The sequence below is a fragment of the Schistocerca americana genome, chromosome X (genome assembly GCF_021461395.2).
Source record: "Schistocerca americana isolate TAMUIC-IGC-003095 chromosome X, iqSchAmer2.1, whole genome shotgun sequence".
Lineage (NCBI taxonomy): Eukaryota > Metazoa > Arthropoda > Insecta > Orthoptera > Acrididae > Schistocerca > Schistocerca americana.
Window position 1 is genome coordinate 468,403,753 of NC_060130.1, and position 23,084 is coordinate 468,426,836.

At 38.0% G+C, this 23,084-nt stretch overlaps 1 protein-coding gene across 1 annotated transcript in view; it reads right to left on the reverse strand.

Annotated features, from left to right (window-relative positions):
* Positions 1–23,084, reverse strand: part of LOC124555091 (zinc finger FYVE domain-containing protein 26) — a 434,713-nt gene that overhangs the window by 168,059 nt on the left and 243,570 nt on the right. Inside the window, exon 23 of the mRNA XM_047128885.1 lies at positions 8,643–8,848. Coding sequence (XP_046984841.1) covers positions 8,643–8,848 — 206 coding nt within the window. The remainder of the gene's footprint in view (positions 1–8,642; positions 8,849–23,084) is intronic.

The window sequence follows — 23,084 nt, forward strand, 5'->3', positions numbered from 1 at the left end:
ATGCTTTCTCTTGATTTTCATATGTTATCTGTTGTCTTTCGACATGAGCCATGGCTATGATTCAATTGCTTTCCGAAATTTTATCTACTGAAGGATTGCCTTATAAGCTTGTGATGAATAATGGTCCAGAGTTTTGGTCTCAGGCCTTCCACGACTTTTGTGCCTCTCAAGGCATTTCCCACACAACTGCTCCTCTTTCCACCCCTAATCTAATGGCGAGGCATAATGTCTTGTGCAGGTACAGGCTGTGTTATTCCTTGTACACTCTACTCCACGCATTTTATTAAGATCACAATGGACAATTAAGAAATGTAACTACCAAGCAAATTTTACTTACAGTTAACACAAATTCAATACAGCACTCTTGTATGAAACTATATCTCTGCAGTTACTGTTGTCAGTGGGGTACCTTTTATGTGTTATAGCCAGGATTGGAGCATCCTGTTCATGCAAGAAGTTACAATAATAGAAGGAGCCCCACAAATTACTGTCTGTTATGTAAGGTCGCAGGATGGCCGCTAACAAAAACACGGCGGGACCGAATGGCAGTGGTCAGTGAACAAACAAGATGGACGAATGGGAATGGAAGGACAAGCACAACGACAGACAACTGAGCAAGACACCAAGATCAGCAACTAAGTATTAAGCAATGGGGTCACAAGAGATAACCTCATGAAATCAAAACAACGTCCACTCATAAATGAGAAGTAAGCACACGCAACATAAACACGGTCTCTGTAAGTGAGATATCAACTGACTCAATGCAAATACGACACTGCCTCACTGAGTGAGAGGCTGCCGCCTAAAATACATGACAGGGTATGTCGCTATTGGCCGCTGGGACCATGTGCTCCACAGTGGTGCCCCCACGTTAGACTCGGGGCCAGGAGTGCGTGCACCCATGGCTTACAGCACGACTGGTGCAGAGACCTCTTCATCAAGTTCCATGCCATCTGGTGCAGATTCGAAACGCGCGGCGCCCAGTACCAGATAAGGTCATGGTTAGCTTAGTCAGTAGAAAAATTTATTTGACAACAAACTAAAACATATACATATATCATATAAGAACGAAAGAAAATTGCTGTTACAATTAATAATATGTCCAGTCACCTACAGTATCAATAATTGTTTGGAATCTCTGAAGCATACGTGAAACAAAGTTTTCCACATTGAATTTGTGTTGATGGATGTTTCAAAATGAAGATCTTTTTTTCCTTGTAACTTCGTTTTGATATAAGACCATACATTTTCAATAGGATTAGTGTCAGGTGATGGTGAGAGCCAATCCAATACCTGCACACCTTTTTTCTTTTTCCAGTCACTGCAAAGCCTATTGCAGTGCTTCGTATCATTGTCCTCCTACAGTATGCAGTCTTCATTTTTGTTGATGAACCAACGTTTGGCAGTCAGCGTCAAATATCTTTGATAATTCTGTAATGCCTTCCATGAATTTGAATTGTTGGTAAATACATCCAAATCTCAGTCAAGTATTCAAAGTAAACTAATGCTCTATGGGCATTGCATGAAAGACAAAGGTTCCCTCTAGTGGGCTGTGAAAAAGCTTAGGTGATATGCCTCATCATGTGTGTGTAATGCTGATCACGCTCTTACTTAACAGAGTGTATTTAAAAATGCACGGAGTAGTAAAGTTAGCTTCTTTCATCAGAACATGAGAGGATCAAGTAACAATGGTAGAAGATCTCCTTGCCTGTTTGGAATATTTAGAAACTTCTGAAAAGATAGAAACCTTGTGCCTTTCAGAACACCTAATAACCACAGGGTTAGAGACGTCAAGTACAAAGGGTTACACTCTAGAAACTTACTCATGTAGAACTAATGTGGAAAAAAAGAGACAAATAGAACACAAGTTCAAGAACATTGAAAAAAGTAGATTTTATAATTATCAGTGCACTGAAGTATGTGCTTGTGAATTAATACTCAAGAAGTCCCCTTTGAATGGTTGTAAGCTTATATAGATCTTCACTGGCAGATTTTCAACTGTTTGTAAGGGAGATGTGTTTCTTACTAAGCTAGCAAAATGGCAACGTGCAATAGCCTGATGACAGTCTCTACGAATATTCTCAACAAAGATATGGAGGCTGCTAAACATACACCTTCTCTGAATAATGTTTTCAGAAAAATCAATTACAACTTATAAAGTCTGACAGAATACATTTATAACTCACTTATGCAAGATAATGTGCCCACAGAACCAGCCTACTAACAGAGCACAGGTAGCCTACAGCACAACATAGCAAGCCCAATTTGCTATTAGAGTTGATGAAATGGAAGATGAAATACTATACAGGGTGTCCCATTTATTTTGACCACTCTAAATAACTGTTTGTGTAGATGCAAATTACAAAATTTTTCAAGCAAATGTTCTTGAGTCATCAGGGGGACATCAATCAGTATGGTTAACTTCATTGTAGCTTTGTTTTTTTACAAAGATATGAACAGTGATATGACTTTTTTAAATGGCACCCTGTATTTTTTATTTGGTAATTCATTACCTCTCCTAAAGACCTATTGAAAAATGTATCACAGTGTACCATTCACTGAAACACAACATTATTAATTACATAACACAACATTGACTTCCTGAGCCTGGGATCACAAACTCCTCCACTTGCTGGAGTTGTCAGAAAAGAAATGAAAACCAAGTAAAAACATAATACAAAATTGACTCTCTTGTACCATTGCCCAGGAGTAGAACATTCAAAGGTGCTCAAAGTGGTGACCCTGGACACCAATACACTGGTGCGCTCATTGAATGAAAGAATTATTTACTGCTTCCAGTGTTGCCTGCTGAAGAGAATTACAAGCAAGAACGATACATTCCTGCACGTCCTCTGGAGTTGTTGGAATATCGCGATAGACAACGTCTTTAATGCACCCCCAAAGAAAGAAGTCCAGAGGATTTAAATCAGGAGACATAGCAGGCTAAGTAACTGTTCCTCCTTGACCAATCCATCTGGCAGGATACCAATGGTTCAGAACACAACGTGCATACAAGGCATTATGTGCTGGACATCCATCGTGTTGATAGTACATAAGCATCCTGTTTCTTGGAGGCACTTCTTCCAGAAGAGGAGGAAGAATTCATCTGAGGAAGTTGGCATACGCTGTGTCATTTAGACTACCATTGATGAAATAAGGGCCAATAATTGTAGTACCAAGCATCCCACACCTGACGTTAACTCTCCATTGATGCTGATGTTCCACCTGTCTAAGCCATCACGGATTGTCGCTGGACAAATAATGCACTCTCCTTGTATTTACCTGTCCTTTGTTTAAGAAGGAACATTCATCGGTAAATAGAATACTGGAGAAGAAGTTTGGGTTGACGAGGATTTGCTGCTGTGCCCACTGACAGAACTGTACGCAATTCTGGAAATCATTCCCATGCAATTCTTGATGTAAGTGTACATGGTAAGGATGGAACCAGTGATGTGTAAGAATACGATGTACACTTCTTTTAGGATTGCCAATCTTGTGTCAAGCTGTCGTGTGTTCACATGTGGATTCATAGCAATGGAAGCGAGAACAGTAACTTCAGCAGCTTTGTCTGTACGAGTGCTATGACAATTCCATTCTCGTGGGTTGAAACTTCCCGTTTCCTGAAGTGTCGCAACAAAACAAGAAAACATCCATTGGGAAGATGGGTTCTTGTCAGTATACTGCTCTCTGTACAGTTCCGCTGCCTGCATAGCATTTCGTCTACATTCAACAACAACAATAAAAGAAACGTTATGTCGATGCCGTTTGTAGGAAGGCCAGCTTTTACTGTATGGCTACTCTACACAGCAGTATTTAAAAGGACTAAACTACTGCACTAAATGTACCCATACATGAGAAAACAGTATTGCAATTACTGTTCTGCTAACTTACATTCTCCATAGATGAATAGCATTTCTACCTTCTCTTTGTTGGTGTACATTCTACTCATACAACTCTTCAACTCATGACGATTGATGGAATGACGGGTGTGCATTCTACTTATGTTTACATTGTCCTCTGTCAACGTCAGCACGTGAATGTGTTCCATTACCCCGAGTACCTGCACTAAGCACTGGGAGCGTTATGTCGATGCAGTTTGTAGGAAGGACAGCTTTTACTGTATGCCTACTCTACACAACAGTATTTAAAAGGACTAAACTAATGACACTGGGTAACAATGATTTTTTTTCCTTGAAGCTAAAAAGTTTTTCTGGTGTGTTTTTGGTTTTTGATTTCAGGTAAAGTACATAAAATGCATGGTCACATGCAGTTTTGGTACAAACTGAGGGTTTCTGTGAGGTACGTAAAATGTAGCTATGTAATAATCACACTAATGCCAGTGTTGCTTTGGGATGTTTTGCAGTATTACTGGCTACAAAACATTGTTTTATTTCATGCACCAGAACCCAAAAAATTGGCCAAGTAGAGTGCCTAAAGATCATGGAAAAAACATACTGTTCAAGTACTTTACCTCAACCTCACATAACACCTGAAATTCAGAAACAACTGACAGAAATTCTACCAAAAGATGGTTACACTTTCAAATGACATCTTGGGTATTGATAAACTGGTTCAGCTGTATTTAGTCCTTTAGTTTTAGATCAGTATGAGTTTCATGGCACTAGGAGCCACACTTTCAGGTGAACATACAACTAAAATATTAGAGCTAAAAAGCTTGGAACTTGGTACTCAACTTTCATTGCCTGTCAAAATAAAACATGGATAACAGGCAAGTATATCACTGAACAGAACAGCTGGGTGCATGGATTCCAACCCAATAGGTTGGATGAGGGCACTTCTCTACTCTATATGCTATCACACAACAGGGGATATGATTGTGTGTTCTAACTTACTCTTTGTTTCTAATGTAAGTGTTACCAATCAAGCTCCACTTTTGTTCCAGTTCATCTGTCTGAACATGCCTTTGCACATTACATGGCCTTTTCCTTAATGTGGTGTATTGTGTATCTGTGTCATGATTCAAAGCAGTGGTTTCTATAAGGAACTTTTTCAAGAGAGCCTCCTTTTATTTTCATAATCAAAAACACATCTTGACAGACATGTATATGTTGGTTTAAGTGCTTATACTAAGCAACAACTCACATGAACTGCTACGAGTTAAAAAATTGGTACAAGCATTTTGCTTTCACGAATTGCTAGGTAAATAAATGTATACTTGGGAAAATCCCCATGTACCTAACAAATCCTACAAATGAGGTGCAGCAGGTACCCAGAGGTTACTCATTATACACTAACTACCTGAACAATCAGCCACACAATTGGTTCTCAAGCATACATGTTTATGTTTGGGTTTTTAAGACTCCATCTCCTGCAACACACAATGTTTTTTTTTAATTCTTTGCCCAAACATGTTTCACCATGCAAGTGTGACTTTTGGTGTGTTTCTTTTCATATCGGCAATATACAGTGTGTATCAAAAACAATAATTCGATTTGGGAAGTCTATATTTCTGACGCTAATAAACATATACAATGAATTTTGTTTTTTAATGAACGGGAAACTCAAAAAGTTTTTTTCATACCTTTTCAGAGGTGTTCCAATATGGCCCCCCTTGAAATGCACATCATATGTCTAAGTGGTATTCAAATTGTTCCCACACTGCAGCGAGCGTGTCTTGAGTTACAGCTTCCACAGCTGCTATTATGCAATGTCTCAGTTCATTCACTGTTGTTGGTAACAGAGGCATATAAACAGAGTCTATTATAAACCCCCACAAGAAATAATCACATACAGTCAGGTCTGGTGACCTTAGAGGCCAGTAATATAAGGTTGAATCATTTGATCCAGTGTGACCAATCCACCATTCAGTAATCCTTTGATTTAAAAATTCCTGCACTTCCAGATGCCAGTGTGGCAGTGTTGGTAAATGATGGCATTTGAATCAGTCTCCAGCTGTGGGAAAAGAAAGTTCTCAGGCATATCAAGGTATGTGCTTTCTATAACACTGTTCTCAGCAAATAAAAATGGACCGTTCTCCTTTTCCTGTGAAACTTCACAAAACACATTAAATTTTGGAGAGTCCCTCTCATGTTGTACAACTTCATGTGGTTTTTCTGCAATCCGTTTTCTCAAGTTATGACAGTTCACCTTTCCATTTAAATGGAATATTGCCTCATCACTAAACACTAAGTGTGGAAGAAAACTGTCATCCTCCATCTTACCAAGGATGAAATTACAGAATTCACATGTTGTTGTTTGTCACCTTTACAAAGAACTTGTAGTGGATGTTTCATGTGTAAGCGTTGACACAGCATACGCCAGATGGACATTGGGGGCATGTTGAACTGTCAAGCTGCACGGCAAATGGATTTCTGCAGGACTCCTTGTCAAACTATGGCAGATGCATTTGATGTCTCTGTCAGACACTCGGGAATGGCCTGGTGACTTTCCTTTACACAAACAACCTGTTTTTCAGGATTGTTCATGCCATCATCTAATGCTCTGTGCTGTAGGAGGATCCATACCATACCTAGTATGAAAGTCATGCTGAACAGTTATTACTGACCCGCACTGCACAAAATGTAGAACATAAAATGCTTTCTGTTGTCCTGACACCATTTTTACTAGAACTGGAGTGAGTGCACACTGCTGCTACCTAGCAGGAACCATGTAAAACTCAAGAATTTGTTCTTTCCAACAATAAGTCGTTCACACGCATATCTCAAATAACATAACAGTTATGATTTTTTAAAATCAGATGATTCTTATTGATAAACCCTGTATTACAAAAACTTTGGTTGGTTTTTTACTTTAGGCCTGGAAACAGTAACATGTGAATTTTTATTTTTTTGTGATTGTGCACCTGAAACTGCATTAATTTTGAATTCAAAACTAGTGCCACACCGCACAATAACAACATGTAGAAAAAGTGCATGGTGACAGCAGCATAACATCTTTCAATGGTATGGTGACATAAGTTTTCCTAAATCTCGTTTTTGTATATAAGAACTTCTGATACAATGTGAGAGTAAATTGCAAAAATGTGTGAAAAGTAGTGCATTTAACTAAAATCTACAAAGAAACACACCAATTATATACAATATGACAGAAAATGTAAACATACAACTACTACAATTACTCTTGGGAAAAACATACAAAAACAATTACTTTTCAAACAAAGAAACCTATTCTTCTGACTACTTATCATATGATGTGCTGGCAAGCCATATCATACTTAAAAGCACACCAAACCTTACAATCTCATCTTCAAAATTAATGTAGTTTCAGGTCAGTTATCATAACAAAATAAAAATGCACATAGTTCCAGGCCTACTACAGTAAATAAAACTAAACTTTTGTATATTAAAAGGGTGATCACTGAAAATGATGTATAGATATCAAAACATGTCTGAATAAAGATTTAAAAAGGGATAATCATTGTATGAGGGGAATTCAATAAGTAATGCAACACTTTTTTCTGAAGGCAGGTTGATTTTATTCAGGATTCCAATACACCATATTATTCCGCACTCTTTCAGCTACTATAAATCCCTATTTTTAAACATAATCTCCATTCAGTGTGATGGCCTTATGCCACATTATGGAGAAGGTCTGAATGCCTGTGTGGTACTACTCTATTGGGCAATGTTGGAGCCAATGCCTTGTTGCATCAATAACCTCCCAATCATCCACATACTGCTTCGCACAGAGTGCATCAGACAGGTTTGTGTGACCTTGTTATGGTGATAACAGATGCCTCACCCATGACTCACTATGCTTTTGTTCATTGCCAGGTCTCTGAAGACATTCTGCGAGTGCCTATGAATATCTGCGATTCTCTGGTTTTCCACTAAAAGAAACTCAATGACAGCTCTCTGCTTGGAATGCACTGCCATTACAGATGTCATTTTTAAGACTACATATAGTGCCACCACCTATCAGAACTTCATGAAACTGTAGGGGCTGAAGTGGGAATATTCTGTGATGTCCCAGGACAAATTTCACATTTTTTCAACTGAAATTGTCTGAGATAAAAAAAAAAATGTTTTGTGTTACTCATTAAACACCCCTCATATTTTTTGGAAGGCACAATTTTAATAATTAAAGTTAAATTTACAAACAGAGACGTGTTTCAAAGAGGAGCATCCAATCCTAGTAAGATTTGATACTTTAAGTTTGCATTTCTGTTGCCACCCCCGTAGTTTAGCCATAACTACTGAAAGGTAGTCATTGAAGCATGCTTGCTGTTAGCCAACCCCCCCCCCCCTCCCCCTTCCTCCCCAAAAACCACCTGCTTAGGAACCTCACCTCATTGGCATGATTGTCAAAATGTACAGATGACATGTAGTTCATCAAAAGGTATGGACACATTGAACATAATACCCTCTTCCCAGTTAACAGCCAACAGAAATGAAAGGAAAGAAGCTTACATGTTAATGGCAGACAAGAATAAAGAACATTTCTAGTGGAATAATATTTATAGTATGGAGTTTATTAAATCTGTTGTTTTCACAACTCATGTATTATTATGACCATTGCACCACAATGATTTCTGAGCTTCAGCGCTATTTGAAATTACCAAGGCTGATATCATGTCTGTACTCACCATCACAGTCATATCTGCAAGGAAATGTTAGATAAATTTATCTAAACTACTAGTGATGGAAAGAAAATGTGGGTACCTTGTCATGTACTTCTATCTCCTGCAACCTAACAGTAACATGAGATTTTAACTGTGGATCAAGAATTCTGGTAGAATCTCCGAGCACTGTTTTCAGTATTTCAATACAACAGTTCCCAGGCCACTGAAAAACGTTTTTAAGTACACATTTTGCTTGTCTTGATATGTCTCCAATGTATTTAGCAAACAGCCATGGCTCTGGATAATCTGAAAATAGAATCTGCCTTAAGCTTTTAAAACCAAAAACACACTATTTACTGATCACAGCATATCAATAATGTATGCAGGGTGTCACATGTTCACATTAAAACTACTTCATGTGGACAATGTGATAAGTAATTTTATGCAGGGTACTTGAGGTCACTGATATAAAGAAACACATTAAAATTTGTCCAAAAATATGTTGGGATGCACTTGTTTTGTCCCGATTCTCAGTCAATGAAAAGTGGCTTTATTAATTTGTTTAGTGGTCCAACTAGGTCAGGCACTTGCTTGGTGTTATTTTATCCAAAGCATTGTTTTACATCAAACTCAGTGCAAAGTTTTACATGACAAAAATTACTTACACTTTTAACACACAATATTAAGACGACACCACCACAAGCTAAGGCAACATTTTCCTTTGAAAAGTCTAATAATCGTGAAGCAACTCTAAACAGCTTCTGATTTTTTTTTTTATGAAAAATAATACTTTTCTCAAAGTTCAGATAAATAAATATCTATTAGATATAAAAATTTTAACTGTTACATAAGTTGTTGAAAATCACCACCACTCACTTGAATGCATACACTGCATCACATAATACTTATTGTACATGTACTTTTTAAATTACCATGGCAATTTGCACGAGTATTTTCATTTCAGATTCGATGAGTGAAAATAATTTTTTCAATAAAGCACCCAAAGACACAATCTCATGGGTTTAAATCCACAGAACTTGGAGACCAGAGAATTGGTCATCAGTAGCTTATATACTAAAAGGTAATTTTACTCTTGAACAGTATAGTGAACCCACATGTGCAGTTAAAAGTGGAGTGTGCATTTGCTGCAGTCAACTTTTACTTCTTCATCACTTGAGGTCAATACTAAACACTACTGACAAAGGAAAATTAGGTTCCTTTGTTATTTACTGAGGTCCCATTCACAGAATTGGATATCTGCCAAACAGTCATTCAGGTTTTGCACTTACATTCTGTCATATGGGTAAAGCATACATTGTTCATATATTTACCTAACCAATGTTTGTAAACCATCCAGTTGGCCTCCAAATCAATGTTTACTTATCTCAGGGTTCCTTTCAATGAGCACTATTATCTTACAGTGTAATGTGTCCCATACATTATTAGGATTCCGCATGTGCTCATAGACTGGTGTCTGACATGTATTAACTGAAAATAATACTACCCAACTGATGGTTTCAAACAAATACCTCAGAAACATGTTGTTTAATTGTACATACAATTATAACTTTTTTACTACAATAACTTCTTTACACAGCATATTGTTATAATGGTGTAGGTTAGAATAGTCTCCATCCTTGGTACTACAGAAGACAATCTCTTTCTAATTTGTCCAGTGGTTACAGATGGTATGAATTGCAATGTCATCCACGTTTCAGGAGGGATTGTTAGCTATAAATGAGTATGATTTTTATACGCAGACCAGGAATCGAGCAAAAGCAAGTTATTTTGAGCAGCCACTGGCCAAAAGCAGTGCTCATACCACAGCTGTAGTTCTCTTATGCCCATATTCCCATATTTGCTTGCTGTGATGTAAATATTTCCTCCTGGTCTTGCAAGATCACACACACGAGAAAAAATCAAAGGGGGCAGAGCACCTCCAACTTCTCACAGCACAATAAATAACTTTCTAGCCAATTTACCTTCCAGATTAACAGTTGGTATGATTGCATACAAATGCATCAAGGCATTGTACCTCTAATTTCCAGGATTCCTTTCATAAGCATTTCCTCTTCAAATCCTGATTGGTCAGAGTTGAAATAAATTCCTTACTGATTGATGGGATAAGTTTTTTAATCTCATCTACAAGTTTTTGAGCCAATTCCACAGTTTGCTCTGCATTGTCAAGTTGATGCTTTGTTTGACATCTTATATCTTCCAATTCTGTAGCACTGTTTGAAGTTACGCAACCTTCCCTTGAAATCACTGTAACCTAACACACATGCAATTTGATGTGCATAATGTAGTAGGTCACTATCATTCACATCCTGTAAATTCTATGAAGAATGCTTGGAACGCAAAAACACTAGTTTTTGTAACAAGTGCTCCTTGCCCTCCCTTGAATAGCCATAGCTTTTCCTTATGCATTACATGGTCATACTGCTATGGACTTATTCAGTATCTGTTCAGAACTATTTTTTTTACAATTCTGTGGATGATCTTCCATGTATGTACCTATGTTTAGAAAGAAAACACTCCTTAGACAACAACTGCCCTTTACTACGTTTCACTGGAAATGGTATTTGTGGCTCCCTGTCTAACAAGGATGATGAATTACATGGCTCAACAGCTGTTTCAATATTACTTTCACTTGTTATGCATGCATTGTCATCACTGTACTCCTCATGAACACTGTCAACCCAGTCCAGCATATATGACACCACACATTTCACTGAGTCATCTTGCAGAAATGCTAATATTTCATCCGTTACTTCTTTCTCACCCTGCAAAATTCCTTGAGTTCCTTTCTGACAAAATGGCAACTGTTGTAGTACATGTAATGCAATGTTTGCTTAGTTTATCAATGTCATTGCTCTGCTTTGTATCATCAGCACTAGCACTGTAGCATTGTTGTTACTCACCAATTAAGCAGTTCAACTACACTCCATAGCCTCATGCTGTGCTTACCTATGGATACGTCCAGTCTCATCCCCCCATTGCCATTAGCAGCCAACATTGTGGTTGCATGGTAGACAATATGTGAGGCATAGAATGCCATTAACATCATTGGCCTTTTGAGACCTCACACTCAAGAGGTTCCCTGTTAGTATGAAATTAATTTATAATGATAAATCTAAGAAAAAAGTAAAAAAAATTAAAAATGAAACAGGAATGATTAAGTAAATGAAAGATAAAAAGCTAGTATACCTACTACCCCTAAACAATCACACCTTCCCAGAGTGATGTTTTTTGCGGTTCCTCCTCCCCGTTATGCTATACCCTGCAGGTTGTTATCATCTATAGAATGTGGAGAGCAGTGTTCGATTTGTGCTTTTACCAGTGGGGGGGATGTCTTAGGGGGTTAGTATAATTATATATGTTACTAGCTTGGACCGTGGCTTTACCCATGGTTAAACAGTTATTTATAAATAGATGTTAATGCCGAAACTCACTATTCACACATAAGCACTATCAGAAAAGCCATCCCTTGTTATATCTTTAAAAGTACATTATAGGTAAAGATTATTTACAGAATCATCTACATACAGATATACGAGGGGAATTCAAAAAGTAAAGACACATTTGTGAAAAGCTGTACTTATTCTGATGATAGAAAACTGAAACATGCGTTATTTTTCTACATAACCTCCCTGGACTTCAATGCAGTTTTCCCGACGTTTTACGAGTTTTTTTACTTCATCAGAAAATACATTTATCGGTTGCATCTGTAACCAATTTTGCACCGCAGCAATGATGTCTTCATCACTTTGAAACCTTCTTCCCTGTAGTGGTTCCGTTAAGGGTCCAAACATGTGAAAATCGCTTGGAGCCAGGTCTGGACTGTATGGTGGATGTTCCAGCACCTCGAATCTCAACTCCTTTATTGCATCGGCTGTCCATTTGGCAGAATGTGGGCGAGCGTTATCTTGCTGCAGGATGACAGCTCTTCGCAGTTTTCCACGACGTTTGGATCTGATTGCAGGTTTTAGATTCATACGCAACACATCACATCCACCATACAATACAGACCTGGTTCTAAAGCCTCGTTTACGCTGGGGCGACATCTTGCAACATTGTGGCATGCTACGGAAATGTGGCATGCATCGTCTTGTCATTTAGTTCTAAATGTTTTGAAATGCTTACCTACTACACAACACTTTTTCAAAATTAATAAGCATACATATTAATAGTAAGACTGTATTAAAAACTTTCAGTGTTTGGCTCCACAAATTTAAATTATATGTGAAGTTTTACTCCAGTGCGTGGGAAATAAACATCCCAGGTTGGGATGCATAAACTAAAACAAAACCAGAGGAAGGGATGGTCTGATGCAGAAGGGGGTGGGGGGAGGAGGGGGGGGGGGGGGGAATCCCCCCCATCCCCCCTGCAAATCGCACACTGGTGGAGAGTGGAAAAGTGGACTCCAGGTGACAGACATCCATGAGCAGATGGGATAATGTCTTTTCAACTTATCACACATTAGTCGAGTAAATAACGGAAAATTAGGGGAAAAAAATTGTGTAGTCGCAAATTTTTGTACAGTGGTAAGGGGGTGGGGGAGTGTCAAGAACAACATACTAAAAATCTCCAATGGTTGAGCACGAGTGTTGAGGTGGGGAGGAGGTGATTACCGTATTTACTCGAATCTAAGCCGCACTCGAATCTAAGCCGCACCTGAAAATTCAAGGGGAGAAAAAAGTTTTAGGCCGCACCTCCAAATCGAAACAAAGTTGGTCCATTGTAATATGAGACACAATTTAGGTCGAATGAATGACGATGCAGCTACAGTAGTTTGGTTCGAGTCGTAAGCTTAGCAGTTAAGCTTTACCAGGTAGCCATTGCTATGCGTCAGGCGCTCCATCCGTACTTATACGGGTACCCTTCCTTTTTCACGCGCTTCGTCTGGTTTGAATCGATTGCTTATTTTGCTTTGATCTGATCAGTGCCGTTTTTTTTGTTATAGGTGTTTACGCCACTCTAAGCTGAAAATGCATTACTGTACTGCGTCATGCATTGTTTGTCGCATTCTGATAGTTCGTGTTTACGGCCTGTCGCCGCTCGCGGCATGGCTTGCTTTTGTGCGCGCTACCGCCGCTTACAATAATAAAAAAGAGAGGAACTGTCTCATAACCGAAACAACGGCAAGAGACTGCTATTTGTTGTTACTTACACTGCTGCTTTCTTTGATAATGATCAACAAGAACCAAATAATAGACTGCGTATGATAGAACATAGTTCTGAACGAGAGTTAGTCGAAAATTTTTCTCCATTTGAAAATCTTTGCGGCCGCTTCTTTAGTACATCAAATTCTGCACAGAAATTAGAGTCACATTAGATTTAAAAATCTAGTCAGTTCCCGTACTTCATTTCTGACTGTGTCACTATTAGGCATAAGAATAATACGAATATAAACATGAAACGATACGTATATTCTTCCGCGTTTGCTGTTGTCTCACTCTAGTTTCGTAGTTTATTAGGCAGACAGGATTTAAATGAGATAGCAGCAAACACGAAAGAATACATGGCAAAATGTTTATATTCGTATTATTCTTATAGTGAAGAGAATACCGCATGTGATTCACATTTCATCAGGTTCCTATTAGCAACCATCTCTTCTCACAGGTAGGAAAAAATTCAGAACGTAAAGTTGGCCATATTGACAAACATCCCAAACAGTCTTGCCAGTCGGATTTTTGTATTACATTGAAATTCTGCTACATTCGAAGATGAACAATACGGAATTTGTATTTACTTCGTTGAATAATGTATGAAAATGCAGTGGTCGAAACTCGGGGCGGAGAAAAAAAGCTCGTCTTCCACTATTTTTTTTTTTTTTTTTTTAAAGATTTATTTACTGACGCAGAGGTTTTGGCGCCAGTATTTATCTTTGTGCCTACAGAGCATGCCTGTGTAGCACTACATATATTCGACGGCACAAGTTAGCTGTGGCGGCACCTACCAACATTTTTCAGAACTTCCGCTTGCTTTGCACTCGATTCTAAGCCGCAGGCGGTTTTTTGGATTACAAAAACCGGAAAAAAAGTGTGGCTTAGATTCGAGTAAATACGGTAAATGTCACTGATTTACATTTTTCTTGAGTAATTTTTAAAAAAGCAACTACTGTTGAACTACATTAAATTTCCTACAAAAAAGGACCTCTCCATTTTTCTGTAGGATTAACAGTTTCTGCATTGCAGGGGATAGAAAAATCATAGATTGTTAAAAATTGTTTTAATGGTATAAAATTAATGTTTACTGTTAAATGAAGTGGGTTAAGAACAAATATCAAATGTGTGTACCACTTCTAAGTGCATTAGAACCATATTAAATCTGGCGGAGGGTGGGGGGGGGGGGGGGGGTAAGAGGGTGAAGGGGAAGGGGGTGGAAGGTACAAATGTGAGGGAAGGTAGGTCTCCAGATTGTGATCACGCACTTCCCTCCTTCATAGGTCTGCAAACAGAAGAGCACGAAAGCAATTTCCCACTCCATCTATCTCACTACATCACAAGAAGCAATTACAAAGTTATATCAACACTCCACAGTGTTCCTTATGAATCAATGGCATGCAGGGCATGTTTATTTTCCACAAATGCATTAACACTACATGGGATAGGGATATGAGTTACTAATTATACTAATACATGAAACACATATGGACACACTGTAAATAAATCTTTGCACTCTGATCTATACTGCTAGAAGGTAAACTGATTCTTCTCACCCTGTATGACAGCTGTAGACTTCTTTCAGGAAAGATAACGTTCCCTATTGCAAGCTGCACTCACTTTTTATTTTCCAGATAGACTGTCACTCCCCAGCATTTTCTGTCCAGTTCTCTTATGTGACTAGATAAGATTGCTGAGCTCATGTTTATATAGTAGAGTTATTTTCACTTTACTAAATGAGTACTTGCAGTTGTTAAGTGAGGTATTATGTAAAAGGTTCAAATGACTCTGAGCACTATGGGACTTAACATCTGAGGTCATCAGTCCCCTAGAACTTAGAACTACTTAAACCTAACTACCCTAAGGACATCACACACATCCATGCCCGAGGCAGGATTTGAACCTGCGACCGTAGTGGTCGCGCGGTTCCAGACTGAAGCACCTAGAACTGCTCGGCCACACCGGCCGGCTCGGTATTATGTAGAAAAGTTCAACAGCTGGAGCTGTCAACTGTGTCTCATGCTGAAGAGTCTGTCCCAAGTGCAACATGCTGTCAACAAGTATTTGACGATGGTGATTTCATTGTCCCCACTGTCAATGGCAGGAATATTTTTCACAGAATTAGAGGCATCAAATTCATTACCCCAGCCTCAGCTATCCCAACATCTGAGGAGGCTTGTATTGTCTCCCTCTCCAGCAGAAGTAGGTCACCTAGGAGTTATGGATCTTCAGATATTTCAACGTAAATCAAGCAATGTGTTACAACATATTACTCTTCTGGACTAGAACATGATCAATTCCATTCCATCAGACATATTTACACCTAGGAATATATACAGTGGATTGTTGGTAAGTTGCTCAATTAAAGTAATGCATATCTGTATGCCCGGAAATCCCAAAAAGCAGGTTCAGCCACCTAATTGGGAAGGTTTTCCTTATCCTCTGGACCCACAGGCACCTTTCCTTTGTGAGGTATGAGAGCTATGTATAAATGTATCTGTTAAGCGTAGATGACTGTAATGGTGATTTCTCTAAATGGCTCCAGGCAAATGCTGGGATGGTTCCTTTAAAAGGACGCTACCAATTTCCTTCCTCGTCCTCAAAAAGCAACCCAAGATTGTGCTCTGTCTCTAATGACCTCATTGTTGATGGGATGTTAAACCCTAATCTTCCTTCCTGTTTCTCTCACTCTTCCCCAATTATTGCTTTCAGGTAGAATTTTCTCAGTTACCTTGATTAAATATCGGTGCTGCAAAATTACTGAATGAATTGCTAAGTGAAATACCACTAGTTTAAAAATCAATTAATTTATTTGGCGCACTTTAGGAGATATCTATCATTGGATAGTCTGGAAACCAAAATACAAGTGACGCAAAATATAGAAAGGTATACAGAGCAACACAGCAAGAGTACGAGCATTACAAAGTTTCATCATAATGAGAGCTGACATAAACACCATAATCACCTAGGTATTGAGATGCATAAAGACATGTTACAGCTGATATGGCACACTAATTTCAAAACTACATCATGCTTTCTAGGCAGACAATTTATGCCATCAGAGGACAGTGAAGCATACATGGTGGTGCCACATAGCGGCAAAAACAGAATGATCAATTTTAATTTATTTACATAAAAAATGTTGAATATAAAACATAACTTTCAGAAACTGTATGTCAATTCTCATTATGATGAAACTTTGTAATGCTTGTACTCGTGTCACGTTGCTCTGTATACCTTTGTATATATTCTGTTGTTTGTATTTTGGTTTCCACACTATCTGATGATGGGTACCTCCGGAAATCCATCATATAAAGTCATTGGTTTTTTAACTAGTGTCATTTCATTTAGTGACCAATTCAGCAATTTTTCATCACTCATATTAATTTACAATATGGTTGCATTCTTCCTGCGTGGCTTTTTGTCACAAGTACAATTTATTTTCAGTTGCCTCTTAGGTAAAATGGAAATGATCGTACGGCATAAGGGGCCGAGAGTTCTCAGGCGGGATGCTTCTTAGGTTTTGTAGATTGTTGTACCATACTGCCCTTAAATCTCTACAACTTAATCATTTGAGTGGCATTGCCATCCTCTGCATTTCCTGGATCACTGCAGTGGCTTTTTTGACGAATCACATCAACGTCAAGTCAACCACTGTTACGGGACATAGTTCTAAAGGTAGACCTACAAGATCCAATAGTTAAGTTGGATAATACCTTTATTAATAATTTGTCTACAATATGTTAACTGTATCTGTCACACAAAGTATTAAAAGTTATAGTCACTGATTGTTACACCTTTTCCCACTGCCAATGACACTATCTTGCTGCAGGCATTCTGATTGACTAGACGACTAGAGTTGATCAATATCTGAGAATATGCTAGCTCTGTGTTTAACAGTAAATATAAATTTTATACCATTAAAACAATTGTAAGCCTAATTCCTGTATTATGTCTCACAGCTCTATCCACCTTTTCTATAATTTTTGAAATTTTCTGAGTGGCTGCGATGTATCTCATTCCATTTTGTCTGAGCAATCTTTTATTCATTTACTGGTATCTAGCATGTAACACTGTGGTACTGGTAATCTAAAACTGAAAAGGATTCGTGTATGCATTGTAACAACCTCACTGCAGACAACACTGAGATTCAATATTTTGCCATGTCTATCATACATTTCTCCAGTGTATACCACAGTTCTCTTATTCCCATTGCCAAATTTCTTAATTTTAACTGGATTCTGTAAATGAACGATGGAGGTGGGAAGATTATCATTCTACCAACAGCATGGGCAATTCTGACGTCATGTCTGGAAGCTGTCATTAAGGCATCTATTTTATTGTTCTAGCATCATTCAGTCTGATTGTGTTTTCAAATTCGTTATGTCTTTGCAATGGACAGAGAATTTCTTCTTTTTATGTTTTATACGACTTTCATTTTTTCTGTCTACATCTACTGTATCTGCTTCTGTTGTTATTTCCATACTCCTTCCTACACAGTTCATTGTCTTCTACTATGCTTATTAATTCATGTACACATAATGGCAAGATTACACACTTATTTATTCTAAGGTTCATATTGTTTTTCTCTTGTTTACCTGTGATCTGTTCTCTTCTTCCAGAACTGAGAATCCTTCTTCATCAGAGTTGATGGCAGAGCAAGACGATTTTTATTTGGAAATGTAAAACACAAAAAATAGCAGATATCTAAATGCTATCTCTTGTTTACCTGTGATCTGTTCTCATCTTCCAGAACTGAGAATCCTTCTTCATCAGAGTTGATGGCAGAGTAAGACGATTTTTATTTGGAAATGTAAAACACAAAAAATAGCAGATATCTAAATGCTATAATGGGTGGTTCCTCTGACAAAGAAAGTGTCATGATCACCCAAAGGAAAACCTGCAGCCAGGTGACTAGCACAAGTTTTGGTGTTCTCGTAAAGATAAGTCAATTTCGATTATAATAACATTTAGTTTAGAACTGATTACATCGTACATAGGTGTATTTGTGTGCTTTTTAAGCATACCATTAAAGGTTTCATTTCTCTTTATGTAATATAGCAGAAAATGCAAAAAGATCGTACAGTGATGTTATAGTCGTATTTTCCATTTACGTTTTGCCGCAGAAAATCTATAGAATTTCATTTAATTGTTCTTCACTCTCTCCAGCAATTTAACTGTATTGTACCTCCTCATTATTTAACTCACATTTTCGGAAAGTAGCGTAAAGTTTAAGTTGTTGCGTCAGAAACTTGACACTGTTGTTTTTGTTTACATACAGTTGTGTATAGGCCATGTTTGTGGAATCTTATTTTCGTGTTTATCTGTAATTTAACTGACTTATTCTTAATAAACTATTACGTTTATCATGAGTGAAAAGTGCTTGACGAGCTGTAGAATTGTTAGGTTGGGGCTTTGGTGAGACGGGTGCTGTAGTTCCTTCCATGTGGGTGACTGTAGTGACCTGGGAATATAAGTAAGTAAATGAGATTCATCAGTGGTTTTGTAGGTTATGTAGTAGAGATAGGATGATACTACAACAGGAGGGTAAAACTGCCGCCCTTCAGGCTGAGTTAGACATGGCCAGGGGAGATCTTGACAGGTTAAGGAGGGAGAAGGGTAAAGAGAGGTGGGAAGTGGCAACTGGCAACAGAAGGAACAGGCCTAGAACTTTGTCTGACAGCTTTGTGATGAGTTTGGAAAATAGATTTGACATGGTGCTTCAGTTAGAAGCTGGTAAAAAATATGTAAATGTCATGTGACTAGGGCCACCCATCAGGTAGGCTGTTCGCTGGGTGCAAGTCTTTCGATTTGACGACACTTCGGCGACTTGCGCATAGACGGGGATGAAATGATCATTATTAAGACAACACAACACCCAGTTCCTGAGTAGAGAAAATCTCCGACCCAACCAGGAATCAAACCCGGGTCCTTAGGATTGACATTCTGTTGCACTGACCACTCAGCTACCGGAAGTGGACAGTTAGAAGCAGCTGGACCTCAAGCAGTTGCAGGTGTAGACAGGGCACATTAAACTTTCAGCAGTAAATTGAAAAGTAAGAATATAGGGAAATCAGTAAAGAGAAAGAAAGTGTTGTTGTTAGGTAGTTCCCATGGAAGAGGTGTTGGTCAACTTTTGCAAGATGAACTAGGATCAGAATACCACGTCACCAATTTTTTTAAACCTAGTGCTGGTCTGGAGCAGGTGACAGAGGCATCAGGATTACTTTGCAAAGATTTCACTAAGGAAGACACCGTGGTTACAGTGGGTGGGTCAGGTAACAGTACTGACAGAGAGCCTGGGTACAGTATAGAGTGTGACCTGGCAAAGATTACATCAGCATTGAAGCATAATAATGTTGAGTTTGTATCTGTTCTTAAGCACCATGACCGACCTCATTTGAACTCTTCTGTCAGGAAAGTTAATTTGGACTTGGACTGACTGCTTATGTCGGGTGCAGGGTCACACATTGGTGTGGTTCCTGTTGATTTTCTCAATAGGTGGGATTATACTAGGCAGGGCCTTCACTTCAACAGGAAAGAGAAGTGTAAACTGACTAGGAAAATAGCAGGAAAGTTAAAGGGGAGATTTATGGCATCAAAATATTCGAGTACTGAGAAATAAAATTAATGAATTAATTATCTGCATAGTTGAATTAGAGTCCCCAAACAAAGATGACATAATGTGCCTCTGGGAACATCATGTGACCACTGATATGGAACTTTTAAGTGTTACAGGATTTAGGTTAGCATCTCAGTTTTGAGGAGCAGAAATGGAGAAAGGAGGAGTTGCCACATTCATTAGGAACTGCCATAAATTTAAGAAAATAGACATTCATAAATTCTGCCTAGAACAGGACACGGAAGCATGTGCAACAGAAGGAGAATTTCATAAAAAATCCTTCATAATATTAAGTGAATATTGAGCACCTGCAGGTAACTTTAATCTGTTCATAAACCACCTTGAAGCAGTACTGGCCCATTTAACAACCAAAAACAGAGAAATAGTGGTTGCTGGTGACTTCAATGTAGATTTCCTTAAAGACTCTCCCAATAAGAACTTATTTGAGTTAGTAACACTATCATTCAACTCAGTTTCCACTCTAAAGTTCCCAACTAGGGCAGCCAACTGCTCACAAACAGTCATTGATAATATCTTTATAGAAAAGTCCAATGAACAAAATTATATTACAAAACCAATAGTCAATGGCCTCTCAGACCATGACACGCAGTTTCTTCTGTTAAATGTTAATACTGAACAGGACATAAATCTGTTAAATCTTAACTCAAGAGGGTAATCACAATAAGCCAAAAATTGATTATTTTAGGACACTCCTCAGAGAAACTCACTTAAGTGATGTGTACAGTGCTCATGGCATGAATGAAAAATATGACACTTTTGCTAATAAAGTGATTACCTTATTTGAACACTGTGTTCCCCCAAAACTACCCAAAGTTAGTGCAAAGTCTACAAAGAAGCCATGGATTACTCAAGGAATAGAGGTATCTTGTAAAACAAAGGGAAAACTGCGTCTGTCAATCCAAAACAGTTCTGATGTTGATGCTATACCACATTACAAGAAATACTGCAAAATATTAAAGACTGTAATATGGACATCAAAACAAATATATTAAATGGAAAAGATAGTCATATTAGATAACAAACTAAAGACAATATGGGATACAGGGAAGGAGGAGACTGGTAGAACCAGACATGAAGAGGGACAAATAGCATTTAGAGTAAATGATACATTGGTGACAGACATGTATAGTGTTGTAGAAATTTTTGACAAACATTTTATAACTGTTACTGAAAGATGGGGTTGTCAGGTTCTGTAGATGCTGCCATGGGATACCTCAGACCAGACATTTCAAGTAACTTCCATAATATGAATCTGACCCTCACTACCCCAGCAGAAGTAATGTCCATCATAAAATCTTTAAAATCAAAAACATCTAGTGGGTATGATGAAATATCAACAGAGTTAATTAAAGAACGTGATTCTGAGTTAAGGAACATATTAAGCTATCTGTGTAGCCAGTCATTTATCAGTGGAATATTTCCTGAATGGTTGAAATATGCTGAAGTTAAGCCACTGTTTAAGAAGGGAGATAAAGAAATAGCATCAAATTTCCATCCAATCTCACTTTTGCCAGCATTCTAAAAAAATGTAGAAAAGGTAATGTACAATCAGCTCTATAACCATCTTATCACAAATAACATACTTTCAAAGTTGCAGTTCAGATTTCTAAAGGGTTCTGATAGTGAGAAGGCTATCTACACCTACAGTGAAAATGTACTTAATTCATTAGACAAAAAATTGCAGGCGACTGGTGTATTTTGTGATCTGCCAAAGGCATTTGACTGTGTAAATCACAATATCCTTTTAAGTAAATTAGAATATTATGGTGTAACAGGAAATGCTGCAAAATGGTTCAAATATTATATCTCTGGCAAGAAACAAAGGGTGTTATTAGGAAAGAGACATGTGTTAAGCTGTCAGGCATCACCCAACTGGGAACTAATAACATGTGGGGTCCCATAAGGTTCCATCTTAGGGCCCTCACTTTTTCTTGTGTATACCAATGATCTTTCATCAGTAACATTACCAGATGCCAAGTTTGTTTTGTTTGCCGATGATACAAACATTGCAATAAATAGCAAATCAAGTGTAGTCTTAGACAGATCGGCTAATAAAATATTTGTGGACACTAATCACTCGTTCCTAGCCAATTCTTTGTCACTTAACTTTGAAAAAATGCACTACATGCAGTTCAGAACTAATAAGGGGTCTCCCACAAGTGTATGCCTAACGTATGATGACAAGCAGATAGAAGACGTGGACAGTGTTAAATTCTTGGGATTACAACTTGATAATAAATTCAACTGGGAGGAGCACAGCATAGAGCTGCTGAAGTGTCTAAACAAATCTCTATTTGCAATGCAAACTCTGTCAGACATAGGGGATATAAAAATGAAAAATCTGGCATACTGTGCTTACTTTCACTCCATAATGTCACATGGGATTATTTTTTGGGGTATTTCATCAAGCCAAGCTAAAGTTTTCTGGGCACAAAAATGTGCAATAAGAGTTATATGTGGTGTGAACTCAAGAACATCCTGTAGAGGCCTGTTTAGGGAACTAGGGATACTAACTACTGCTTCCCAATATATTTATTCCTTAATGAAATTTGTCATTAAAAATATATAACTTTTTCAAACCAACAGCTCAGTTCATGGAATCAATATGAGAAATAACAATAATCTTCACAAGGATTTAAAGTCACTTACTCTTGTACAAAAAGGTGTGTATTATTCAGAAAGACACATTTTCAATAACTTTCCAGCAGCCATAAAAAGCATAACAACCAATGAA